The sequence below is a fragment of the Cyprinus carpio genome, chromosome B12 (genome assembly GCF_018340385.1).
Source record: "Cyprinus carpio isolate SPL01 chromosome B12, ASM1834038v1, whole genome shotgun sequence".
Lineage (NCBI taxonomy): Eukaryota > Metazoa > Chordata > Actinopteri > Cypriniformes > Cyprinidae > Cyprinus > Cyprinus carpio.
The window spans coordinates 7,333,097-7,346,449 of NC_056608.1; the positions used below are offsets into that span (position 1 = coordinate 7,333,097).

The 13,353-nt window shown below is 35.2% G+C and overlaps 1 protein-coding gene across 1 annotated transcript in view; it reads right to left on the minus strand.

Moving 5' to 3' along the window:
• Window positions 1–4,543: 4,543 nt before the first annotated feature.
• LOC109102100 (receptor tyrosine-protein kinase erbB-2-like) overlaps window positions 4,544–13,353 on the minus strand; it is a 38,148-nt gene continuing 29,338 nt past the window's right edge. Inside the window, exons 19-27 of the mRNA XM_042735136.1 lie at window positions 13,199–13,297; window positions 12,844–13,029; window positions 12,356–12,511; window positions 12,167–12,242; window positions 11,928–12,074; window positions 11,482–11,579; window positions 10,359–10,547; window positions 8,883–9,240; window positions 4,544–4,985 (exon numbers count right to left, since the gene is read on the minus strand). Coding sequence (XP_042591070.1) covers window positions 4,657–4,985; window positions 8,883–9,240; window positions 10,359–10,547; window positions 11,482–11,579; window positions 11,928–12,074; window positions 12,167–12,242; window positions 12,356–12,511; window positions 12,844–13,029; window positions 13,199–13,297 — 1,638 coding nt within the window. The 3' untranslated portion in view covers window positions 4,544–4,656. The remainder of the gene's footprint in view (window positions 4,986–8,882; window positions 9,241–10,358; window positions 10,548–11,481; window positions 11,580–11,927; window positions 12,075–12,166; window positions 12,243–12,355; window positions 12,512–12,843; window positions 13,030–13,198; window positions 13,298–13,353) is intronic.

The window sequence follows — 13,353 nt, forward strand, 5'->3', positions numbered from 1 at the left end:
GTGTTCTGAATGGTTTCTAGGTTATTGTTATGCAGGTGTTCTGTTGTTGGGGTGTTCTGTGTGGTTGCTAGGGTGTTGCTATGCATTGCTACATTATAAGGTGTTCTGGGTGGTTGCTAAGTTATTGTTATGCAGACCACTAAGGTTTTGCTATGCATTGTTACATAACATTGTTACATGGGTGTTCTGTGTGGTTGCTAAGATGTTAGGGTGTTCTGTGTGGATGCTGAGGTGTTAAGGTGTTTTGGGTGGTTCCTAGGGTGTTGCTCTGGTATTCTGGTTGGTTGCTAGGGTGCTCTGGATGGTTGTTTGGCAGTTGGCAGACTGTATTTAGTAGTTGCTTTGATGTTCTGGGTGTTTGCCAGGGTGTTCTGGGTGATTACTAAGCGGTTGCTAGTATTTTGTAGATGGTTTCTAAGGTGCTGTTATATGGTTTCTAGGTTGTTTTGGATAGTTGCACCTTGACCTGATCTCACTAATAAAAATTAAATTGACGTATTCTGATTATTTCACTGGCAGTAACTTGAGCAGTGTTCAGTAAAAGGAAATAAATTCCTATGCAAAATTTAAATCTACATTTATCTGCAAAACTATTTTTAAGCTTTACATTTTTATACTAAAAACATTTTTACAGGAATATTTTAGTAAAGTGTCTGCTGAACACTTACCTCTGTGTGGCGCTGTTTGCTGATGATATACAACTGAACATTATCTTCTTGGTCTCCACTTCCTCATTATATGGCTAGATGGCCATGTGTTCATGTATTCATCACAGGTCACAGATTTCAGATCGAGATAAGTCAGATCAATAAATGCTATTTTTGGACTTTTTTTTAGTTTTGATACAGCATCTGCATATTCTTCTGTATATTTATCTGTATATCAAAAGTTGAATTAAAAAAAATTAAGATCAATTTTAACAAAATAATATATATGTAGAACTGGCAACTTATGAACAATATCTTCTGAAAACATAAGCTTATGCTTACTAAGCATATATAACACTAACAGAAGAATGAATATAGCTTATGAACGGGTTATACTGACGTTGATTCATGAACTTCCTACAGCATCCAGTCATGTTATTTAATATTCCAAAGCCAAATGTCAAAACTCTATGAAGCAGAAGAGTTGGTGCTACAGATGAAATCGCATGGATTGAAGTTTGTCTTTTAATTATAATTATTTAATTTTATTATCTCACAAAAGACTTTTTATAGAATAACATAAAGAGCAGATGAGATTGTTCATCAATATGTACCTCCTTACCAGTAATATAGAAACCACTAATAAGCCACTTGGCACAAGTCTGGTTTCCCAGAAGCATTGTTTAAAATCTCTCTCAAAAGATTTTTGCAAACTCTAAAGTAGTGTACAGATCACAGTGCATCGAGTCAATTATTGTATACAGTATATTTACAATAAAACATGTTGGCTCACAAGAAAAATAGCAATTTTACATCAAACTCGAGTCTACCATTCAACCACAAGCTGAGATTTGGACAATTACTGTATGCATATAAAAAGTACAACATTCAAAATTAAACATTCAAAGTGTGTATATTTTGTTAAAATTATAGCAATAACATATTTTAAAGTTCCTTCGATGTGCTTGCATAGACTTTTGATCCTGAAATAATTTTGGCTGGCATCAATGCTGATATATGACATTACAAAAAGAGCTGGAACTAAAACTCAGAAGCTACTGTTAATGCTTAATTTCATTGTCAAACGTTGAGACTTGCTGTAAACGAGAGTTTTACATCTAAAAACAAAATATGGAAAATCTTCGTATTGCTCTTGGGCAGAATAAACATGCCAGCATAGCATCACAAAGCAAAAGAAGGTAATTGAAAGACTGTTAAAGGGGAGGTTTGTTATTTCTGCATCAGTAGTGGCATCAAACGCAATTGCTAAAACAAGTTGGTTGGAAAACTAGTAAAAGCTCCCCAATGCTCAGAAAGTTCAAACAGAATGCTACTATATGATTTTGTATCTATTTCTACAAATTTTTCAAACTGAACCAATAGCCTAGACCAAAAAAACTATGTAGACTGTGTTGGCTAAGCAGAGACGAGGAAGAAATTCCCCACCCCTTACTGTGAAAAACAATCACGTCATTGTTTGAGCTGATGTGGAACACACTGGAGTGCCATTAGCACACATAATATCACTCTCTCACTCCAGCGCCTCCATTCACTCCCAGTTCATCATCTGTGACTACTGCTTCACATACTCCCAAAGCCAAGTTTCTCATTTAATCTTCAGGAAAATCAGCAATCAACTGCGAGAGCCTGGAATTTAAGATGTGGTTTAGTGAAAATAACTGCATAATGTATGAAATGGCACCAAAGAATTGGTATTGACATGGCAAGGACAAAACATTCACGTCTTTCCTCAAAGAAGTGACATATTAACTGGACGCTGGAGTCGGGTAGTTAACAAAAGGCACACGTTGTCATTTGGAACAATGGAGGCATTGAAGGGGTGTTCGTCCAGCCGGAGGCCACCGCTGCTAATATATGGAAATCAGACCACATTCTTAAACATGAAGTATTTACTCCACACAACACAAGTGTTTAGTGTTAGCCGTCTTTCTGCGTACATGTGAGGCAAATTTAAATGAGTAGGATGTGTCGTGCCTAAAAGAAGTTCTTATTAAATAATCACAATAGACATTATGAACTTCAAATGATCACATCTGGAGTTAAACTTTGATTTCAACATCTTATTACAAATAAACCAGTCGTACTGATAGCAAGGGCCCCTTCACATCAGTTAATAGTAATACCACAATGTATTCATCATTGCAAAGAAGAAATTCCATTAGATAACATCATAATACAAAAAACATACAGGGAGATAATCATATTTACCTCAAGATATAACCAGGTCATATTTCAACCCAAAATCAAAAGGACCAAAACAAACCAAAAGAAATTTAATTCTACCAGTACCAGTAAGACGTTTTGCATCATGACATTTATTTTAATTAAGAGCTCCTCCATTCACGCATGATGAAAATTATACTGTATATATATATATATATATATATATATATTCAAAAGTTTGGAATAATCAAGATTTAATTAGGCTTATTTGATCAAAATACAGTAAAACTGTAATATTGTGAAATATCATTACAATTTAAAAGAACTGTGTTCTGTTTCAATTAGTGCTGTCAAACGATTAATCGCATCCAAAATAAAAGTTGTTGTTTACATATTATATATGTATGTGTGCTGTATATATTTATGTATATATAAATAAACACACATGCATTGATATATTTCAGAAAAAAAATTATGATTATATTAAATATATTTATTTATAATATAAATTATATGAATATAAATATAGACATGGATATATTTTCAAAATGTATACTGTGTGTGTGTACTTATATATGTATGATAAATATACACAGAACATACACACATATATTATGCAAACAAAACTTTTATTTTGTATGCGATTAATCAGGATTAATCGTTTGACAGCACTAATTTTTAAAATGTAATTTATTCCTGTGATGGCAATGTTACATTTTCAGCAGCCATTTCTCCAGTCTTCAGTGTCACATGATCCTTCAGAAATCATTCTTATATGCTGCTCAAGAAACATTTTTTTATTATTTTTTTTTTTTATTTTTTATATTTTTCTTTGTTGTTTTTTTTTGTTGATGTTTTTGCGGAATGTTTTCACAATTATTTGATGAATAGAAAGTTCAAAAGAGCAGCATTTATTTAAAACAGACTATATAGTCTTTACAGTTATTTTTATAGTATAAATTAATAAAATGCAACCTTGCTGAATAAAAGTATTAATCCAAACTTTTGAACAACTGTACACTAATGAGATTCTGGGGAGGAAATGCAATTAATTCTAATAAAAAAGAATCTTAAGCAAACTTCTTAACATATGCATTAGAATTTTCTTTATGCACAATATTTAAAATCAGGGTGCAATTTGACCTGGACACCTGCTGCTCTACATACATCTGTACAACTGTTACCCAGCCCATAATGAAGATAGTCAATGCTCAAACACAAGGAATTTCAAAAATACCCAAACAAATGAGAAAACCTGGATATGTCACAGAAAAGAAATGTTGATGAATCTTCAGAGCCAGTTGCATCGCTGAACACAACGCCCATTTCGTATGGCAATAATGTCAGTCTTTCATTCACTGGCAATGTAGCTGCTCACCCAGGGCCTTTACACACAGAACAGAGCGGCTTTGATTGTGTCCAGCTCCCGTCCGGCTCTCATGCAGTGCTTTGGAAAGCAGTGTGTATGGTCCTGGCTTGGAATTGAATTGAATCTCCAGAAAAGGTAGTTTTTACGAAATGACCAAAAGCAAAAATCCCAATAAAGTCTTTAGTGTAGTGTACATCATCCAGTGTTAACACCATTCAAGCAGTCTTAAAAAAAAAAAGTACCATGTTTTTGTCAGATGGCTGACTTTTTGGCGCAGACTGGAAATGCATCCATCCTCACTCCAGTACAGAATGCTACATAGTTATAATGATTTAGTTAGAAAGCCACGAGAAACCATTTCCTTCACAAAATACGTCTTTTACTCACTCGCTCGCTCGCTCACACACACGACCTCACCGCTCACGCTTGCACTCAAACTGTACCGAATGCTTCCTCTCAAGTATACTCTGTCTGACCGCTCCATGTCTCTGCTAAGCCCAGGTACTCTGGGTTTTCTGCTGTGGGGGTCATGTAGCCATTGGGCTGCCTGTGAGTCGTACCTCCATTTATGGACGCTCTGGCCACTGCCTGAGCTTTAGCTGTGATATCATGATAGTAGGGGTTGTCGAAGGCGGGTGAAATGGGGGAGATGTTGCGCATTGGCACCAGGTACTCTGGGTTCTCCACACTGTTCCCTGTATAAAGACCGTTAATGAATCTTCTCTCGCTCACTTTGCGTGGAAGGGTGCTGGGACGCTCATATGGGACGTCCTGGTTCACATACTCTGCAATCAAAGAGAATATTTAAAGACACTGCATTGAAATCATTGTGTTAAAAGTGTGAAATGGCAGCTTTTTAAAATTGTTGAAATGCACAATATATTGGTAGCTTATCCATGAAGGGCCGATAATAGACATTTAGTGTATTATTTCAATTTAGACAATCATTGTTGGGAAGGTTACTTTGAAAAAGTAACTATTGTGTAACTATTCCAATTACTTTATTAAAGTATTGTAACTGATTACTTTTTGATTACTTTTCAAAATTTCTAATGAATGTTTTCCAGGGTTGCCACACCTTGCTTAACTTCAAATTCAAGGACCTTTCCAGGACTTTCCAGGTCCAATACCCTCAAATTCAAGGACTTAATGTGACACATTTCAAGTGAGAGCAAGGTTACATTGTGTTACCTTGTAAGATACATTGTTACAGGTTTCATGTGTCAAACACAACTATGAAAAAAAGCTTTTTTTTTTCTTGGCATTTATTTTAGGCCATATGACAGAGATCATATATTCTATTTGTCGTATTTCTGTTTTGCATAAAACTGAAGAATATTTGGTGCATCCTATACTGTATTGTAAAATGATCTGATATTAACTTTTGCATTAGGGTTGCCAACTTCAGTAAGGGACAACTGTGATTCTTTATAGGAAAATAAGGGACAGAATAAGGGACGCTCAAAATATTTGTTCTGCACATAGTGTGTCATTTCCGTGTCTACAGTTAAGCATGTGTTTAACAGGTGTATAAAAGGTTCTCAGAAATAATCACATTTGTTTTGCTAAACCTATGTACAATTATTCTAAAAATAAAGTTTAATGTCATACAAAAAAGCATACACAAAGCATCGGCCTGAGTAAATTTTACCACTATAGAATTGTGACTGCACAAGTGTAGTAATTTCAAACAATGATTTGTGCAAAAAGAATGATTAATGTGTTATTTGTATGGTCTAGATCAGCCCTTCTTGAAAATAAATAGCAACCCTATTTTGCATGGATTTTATTGAATAGAGCTTAGGCTCATGTAACCAGAAGTTTTAAGATATATGAATATGCTTTTAAGATTTTCTTGCCTCATGGGTTAACATCCTTACAAGCAAAGCAATTCAACATTAATTTCACGGTGTGTCTGTGAAACGTTGAGGTACCATCGTATTTTCGTGCGAGCGTGAACTCCATAGCAAAGTACATCATGCGGGAAACACTTAATGTAACGCGTAAATGTGCATAACTAACGTAAATCAAGCAAGCTAGTATACAAAGGCCACAAAGCCTTTAGCGGACCGGAGGGAGTAATATGGAATTTTTACCAGAAAACTTCTTGCACAAAATAAATTCAAGGACTTTCAAAGACCTATATCTATGTAGGTTTATTTTCAAAAACTTTCCAGGGGCTTGAATTTTTTTTTTTTTTTTTCAGATTCACACACTTTCAAGGATTTCAAGGACCCGTGGGAACCCTGGTTTTCAACTGATTTTGAAACATTTAACCCAGGCAGGGTTAACTTTGAGGGGATTAGATGATGGTACTAATATTGGGTGGTTTTGTTTGAAGGAGTTTTTCAACGCGTTTTTTGTGTTCACACCCAAGCGATTTTCGCTGACGATGAGCTGAGTGAACATGCAAATTCATTCCCTGACATTAGATGGCGCTTAATGTAAAACAGAAATACTAGAAATACTAGTTCTCTTTTATCAAGATTTTTGTAATCGCTGTCGCGTTTGTCATATAGTTCTTTGTGTTCCAAAACCAACGAGACCAGCAACTCTACATTCATCTTGCCTTGCATCTTCTTCGTCTTATTTCTTCCCGGCAGTGTAGACGCTACTTGGCGTATATCTTCTTCGCCGTTACGTATGTGTGCTCAGCAAGACAGTTTTGTGTTTGAGCGCCCCCAAGTTGTGTTTTACTGTAACTTCAGAAGCTCCAGACACGTGTGCAAAAGCGCCATTCTCATTGGTCGTATAGTTTTTGACGCGGTGCGTCAAACCAAAAAAACGAACCCGAGGCGTTTTTTAAAAAATGACGCTTTTACGCGTGGCGTTTTTCGCGTCGGTGTGCACACTCACATTGGGGCCCTTTGTTTAGTCACGAGGCGTTAAACGTCGGCGAATATATATCGCGAAATTCGTCCCGGTGTGAACAGGCCTTTACAGTAGTACTCAACACTAATTACTGTCAGACTTTCAAAATCCTTTATCGCTTGAATTAAGATTATAATAACTTAATTTTAAAGCACAAAATCAGACTTTAGCACCTCTTTTTATTTTGAGATCGTCCAAAGTTATGAAGAAAACATATGTGCAAAATTGGAATATTGCATAAAACATTTGCGAATAAAGCACCATTTCCATCCAGGGAGCTGAAGAGAACAAAATCATCACTTCCTGATAAACTTGCGCTAATTATCACAAAGAAAAACTAAATTTGCTGCAGTAAGAGAAGGCACTGTATATAATCATTTGTGTATACAATAAATTACAAGCTTCAGAGCATGCAGACGGAAAGCGGTCATGTTATCTTATTTTCAGAGTCTGCTGTTTGGGAACACAGTTCTTGGAGTTAATTATAACAAAGCACTTTGACGTGACTTTGCTCAAGCATATAAGAATGACAAAACTAGCATTTCAGTTGGTCCAGTTTTATGCTGTCCCATCACAAAGTCAATGTCTTTTTTGATGCACATTAAGGAATTTATTCAGTAAAAGTGTTTCCATTGTAGATTATGAACATGTTTTCTTACCGGATAAGAAATTTATCCTACTTAGTTTACGTTTTTATGCACATTTTTAGAATTTATATGCACCTTGGCGTTTCCATCCAGTTTTTTTTTATGCGAAATCCCAAAATGTGAATAAAATTAGGCAGATGGAAACATAGCTACTGGCATCTAAAAATGCTTTGGAAAAAAAACAATCTTAAAAAAATAAAGAATATACATAAACCCAAACAGGAAATAAAAAGGTTATTGAATAAGTATGTGTAAAAGAAGTTAATGCAATTTGGGAAAGAAATCAATTAAATCTGTATGTGTGTGTGTCAGGGTTATGTTTAGTTATCATTGTGTGACCTGTTCTCCTGTGACCTACTTCTCCTTAATTTCCTGATTACCATTCTGTTTACCTGTGTATGATTAATTTACTTGTCATCTCCTTAGTTTGCTCCTCTACTTAAACCCCCAGTTCTCCATTAGCCTTTCGTCTATGTTAAGTTGGTTCTCGTGTTTGTACTGTTTGTATATGGATTTACTTAATTAAAGCACTTTTCTGTCATCTCCATCGTGATCGTTCCATCTGCATCACCTACCCGTGACAGTGTGTGTGTTTGAAATTATTCAGATGTAACCCCCTTTATAATTGTTAACATTTTCATAAGTAACTGATTTAATTACACATTTTCTCAGTAACTGTAACATTAGTTACATTATGTAATTAAATTACATAATTCCGTTACATGCAACTAGTTACTCCCCAACACTGTAGACAATATAATATAACCTAATATAATAGTATTATCTTAAGTATAACATATTATTAATAATAAATAATTGTAATATTATTTTATTATGAATTTATTATTAATAAAAATACATATAATTGTATAGAATTTTTACATTTTGCCATTTATTGGTTATTGGCCACTGAGATTAATTTTCTTGAATTTTAATATGCAAAAACAACCTGTATATATATATATATATATATATATATATATATATATATATATATATATATATATATATATATATATGTCATTATAATAGCCTATTTAATCAAAATTTGATTTCTCTTGAAATTACTCTTTCATGTGAATGATAAAATCAGAAATAATCAGAAATATGTCATTATGGAAGTAAAATGAGTTGCCTTTACTGCAAATGATATATTTCACTCACCAGGTTGTGTGTGTGCTCCACGTGGCAGTGTGTGCGACAGGAAACTGATAGGACCATCAGTCTCCAGCTCTCCATCGATGCCATTGGGAATGGTGGGGTCTTTAGAATAGCGACAAGGACTGAATGGAGGGCCATTGTCCTCCACATAACCGTCCACAAACACTGAGTCTGATTGGCCTCCAGCTGAATGATGGGATATGCTCCGTACCAGAGATGGGTATTGTGTACCAGGCCACATGCCATTGGCTGTTGCCCTCACAGGAAGAGTTGAGTACTGACTTTGCCCCAGCGTGCTGACGGAAGAGTACAATTCCCTCCCACTTGGCATACCATCTTCTTCTAAGCCTTGATCTGTACTCTGGAGAAGAAAAACAAAAAATAGTTAAATGATTGTTAAAGTAGGACAAGCATTACACTAGCATTTGAGGGAGTGCTTGACCTGAAGCATACTCTACAGAAATACACAAATGCCAATGCTTCTAGCTACACAAGCCCATTGCATTCAGAAATCTATCACAATTCAAACACAAAATATATACTGCTGAATATATTCAGCGCTGGCGCAAAGGACACTATAAAAGACAATTATAGAAACTCTTCGACTGTCAGTTTCTTTCTCAGGTCAACTGCTGTCATGAAAATCTTAATGATTAAATTAGTTAGTTATGGTTAGTTTTACTTAGTTTCTATTTCTATTTACATGAATAACATTTCTTATTTAAGGGCTCACACATTTAAAGGAAATATTACACCGCAGAAATACAAAAAATCATCTTAAATGTACAACTGAATCGACTTTAACCACTATTTACTAATGTTAAGATCTCTGGGAAATATATGTAGAGTTGCAGGTGCTACACACACCTGAGAACAGCATAAGCTTTGGCAACTTTTACATTCACCATTTTTGGGGGTTATATGTATGTATATCTGCAGGTAACTGTCTTCAGATTAGTTATGGTTAGTTTTATTTTGTTTTTATTTCTGTTTGACTGATTGTGTAGTGTTTATAAGTGCAGCACTGCTTTGTGTACAGGAGTAATGACATGTTAACACTGTATTTTTGCTTTTCCATAAGCGCCACCTACTGTTAGAGAGTGAATTTACATTTTCGTTCAGACATTCAGCCTGTCTTCTTTAACATATTTAACATACATAATCATTTATAAGGCTAAAATGTGTGATTAATCATTTTTATAACACATTGGATAATTGTCAAGATGTACAAGTTGTTTAAATCATAGCTGTTATGTAGTATACATATGTTAATATAGACATTTAGTTCTATTTTAATAGTTTTCCGAAACAGTTTCAACTACTGATTCCCCATTCCCAGCCCCTGGTCACTACAGAGAGCAGCATGGACTTTCTTTAAACCTTCTCATTTTGTGTTCCACAGAAGAAAAATTAGTTTGCAACAATAAGAGGGCATACATAATTATGATCTATTATTATATATTATTAATCATCTCTGACCCGATGAGAGTGGTGTCTGCTGGGTCCGTTGGCTCTCATTTCTCCTTGTGTGTTGAACATGCCACCGGGCTGAGGCACCAGGTATTCTTCTGCATCCAGTAACTCTTTCACATTCCCCCCTTCTTCTGCCAGCAGTGTGCGGAAGAACTCACTATCAACAGGACTCGACAAACTCATTTGATCATCATTCTGAAAAAAGCAGAGAAAAAACTGAAAACCACCACAATCTATGTCTATGTCAAAACATCACTGCAAGAGGACAGGATTATTAAATACAAATAATCAACAACAAACCTCATTATTACTCAGTTTGCAATACCCTAGTGGAAAAAATATACTAAAATGTATTTGAAATACTTTTTTTTTAAAATAAGTTTACTAAAAATAAATACATTTACATATCTATGTGCTTAATAAAAAATACCCTACAATTGTACTTTTGGTATACTTAAAGTCTACTAAATTGAAACTACTAATTTTGTGCTTAATACACTGTTAGTTGCATGGAAGTAGTGCTGAGGTCCAACTAAAGATAATCTGAAGTACATTTGATTGTGCTAAAGAGGAACTATTGCAATTATACCTCAGGTACACTTTGAATATCTTGCATTTAAAGACTGATATTATCATACAATCAGAGAACATACAGTCCTTATTAATAGTGATATTAAAGCGCATTTTAGACATACTTTTAAGAAATGTGCATTGTGCAATAAAGAAATAATCCAAATAATGTTTCATTATAATTTTATATCATTAAGTCTTAAGTGATATGTCAGTAAATATGTTAGTGGATTTGAAGTATGCTTAGTATGAAAGAAATCTATTTTAAATAAATTACGGCATAGGTTATTTTTACTAGGATATGCATGAGAAAATCCTTTTTTTTAAACCATTTTTGTACAGCATACTTTATATATACAATTTTTTCCTTATTTATACATTTTTTTAAAGGAGATCATTAGGCAAGATGTGGAATATAACATTTTTCTAAAATATAATCAATAGAATATTTTTAATTATATACAAATTATATATATATTTGCTTTTGAATGTAGTTGTTAGTTGCAGCCCTACATTATTCTGATTGTTCATAAAGGCAAAATATTAAAAATGCACGCACCACAATGACTACATAACGTGGGGGATCACGTGCCATGATGCTGAACTCCTCCACCAGCTCCTTAAATCGTGGTCGACTGTCAGGATCAATCATCCAACCTGGCACAGAGTCATACGGTCAAAAAAGTTCCCTACATATTCAATATATATTATATCCTAAGAAAAGATTCTGTGACATCTTGTCAATTAACCCAGAAAATTATTTTGACTTGTGTAAAAAAAAAAAAAAAAGTCACTATGCAGAAGTTATGATGTTGAGAGACTAAAAGTGCCACAAGTATTTACACTTTTTGGGGAAAGTGTAAACTGAAACGTGTCAAGATTTTTTGTGGTAATCGACAATTTGACATAGAGATGTAAAAGGAAAACTCTGAATCACAACTTTGGATCAAATATACACACAAATGCCTATTCTAATCCTTATTATCATTAGAAATGAACACTAACATTTGACCATGATCATGTACACATCCTCAGTACAGATGAGCGGCTGGGGGAGTCTTTCTCCCCTCTCCAGTAGGTCTGGAATTTCCCGCGCTGGTATGAGGTCATATGGCTTCATGCCAGAGGTCATCAACTCCCACACAGTCACCCCTGAGATGGAAAGAGCCAAGCCTCAAAGGTTATTTTAAACCAGAGGGTTATCAATTACAGCAGAGAAACTGTAAACCCATGCGGATACAGACCGTAGCTCCATACATCACTTTGGTGTGTAAACCTCCGGTGTAATATGGACTCAAGCGCCATCCATTTGATTGGCACCTATTCAACACATACACATAATCACATTCTCAATAAACACAGGGTAGTGGATTTCCAGACACTGTTTCCAAATTCACTTTCAGCAGTTCAACCAAAGCAACATAAAGTCACACCTTTCCCCCATCAGCGTGGTACTCCGTCTCATCTATATCCAGCAATCTAGCAAGCCCAAAGTCTGTGATCTTCACATGGTTCGGGTTTTTGACCAGAACGTTCCTAGCTGCGAGGTCTCTGTGAACCAGCCTGACATCTTCAAGGTAACTCATTCCCTGGGTACACAAAGAAACAGAATTGAGAACACGAGCACAAAATGGACATGAGAAGAGTCGGCAAATGAATGTGAGTAACTGCAGTGTTTCCAGAATTACCTAGATTATGGCATCAAAGTCTTTAATATTGAATCCTAAAATACACTTCTCAAAACAAAATAAAAAAAGATCTGTATGTGTAATGTTGTATTTTGTGTCATTTCTTTGGCAAAGCATCTGTCAATCCATCTAAAACTGAAATCGTGATGTGGCTTAGTTTGTGTATTAAGCTGCAAAAGTCTGCAAATTAAATAAGTATAGTCTGCCACCGACAGCACAGGTGACATTCTTACCTTAGCAATCTGTACACACCAGTTGAGAAGGTACTGAGAGCCGATGCGGTCCTTGTTCTCTTTGACATACTCCAATAAGCAACCGTATGGCATGAGCTGAGTAACCAGCTGAACTGTTGATGTCAGACAGATACCCAGCAAACGGCAAACATATGGGCTCATTACACCCGCCATCACATATGCCTCCTGTGGAGAGATGCATATATATAGAAAAAGTCACACATATCCTCATATGCAATAAACACTTATTATCATTAGGAAGAAGAGTCCTCTGAATCTTTGTAACACAGATGAAAAAAAATGTTAAAAGGAAATTAATATTACAGTAAAATATGGGAACGTAAGGAACACTTACATCCAAGATTTCTTTGTTGGCTTTGGGCGAGGTGTTCTCACGCAAAACTTTGATGGCCACTGGGATCTTGACATTCTCTCCATCAGGAGCCCAGATGCCCTGGTGAAATGACAGAAACTCTGCATGAATGCGGTTAAACTACATTAAGAATGATA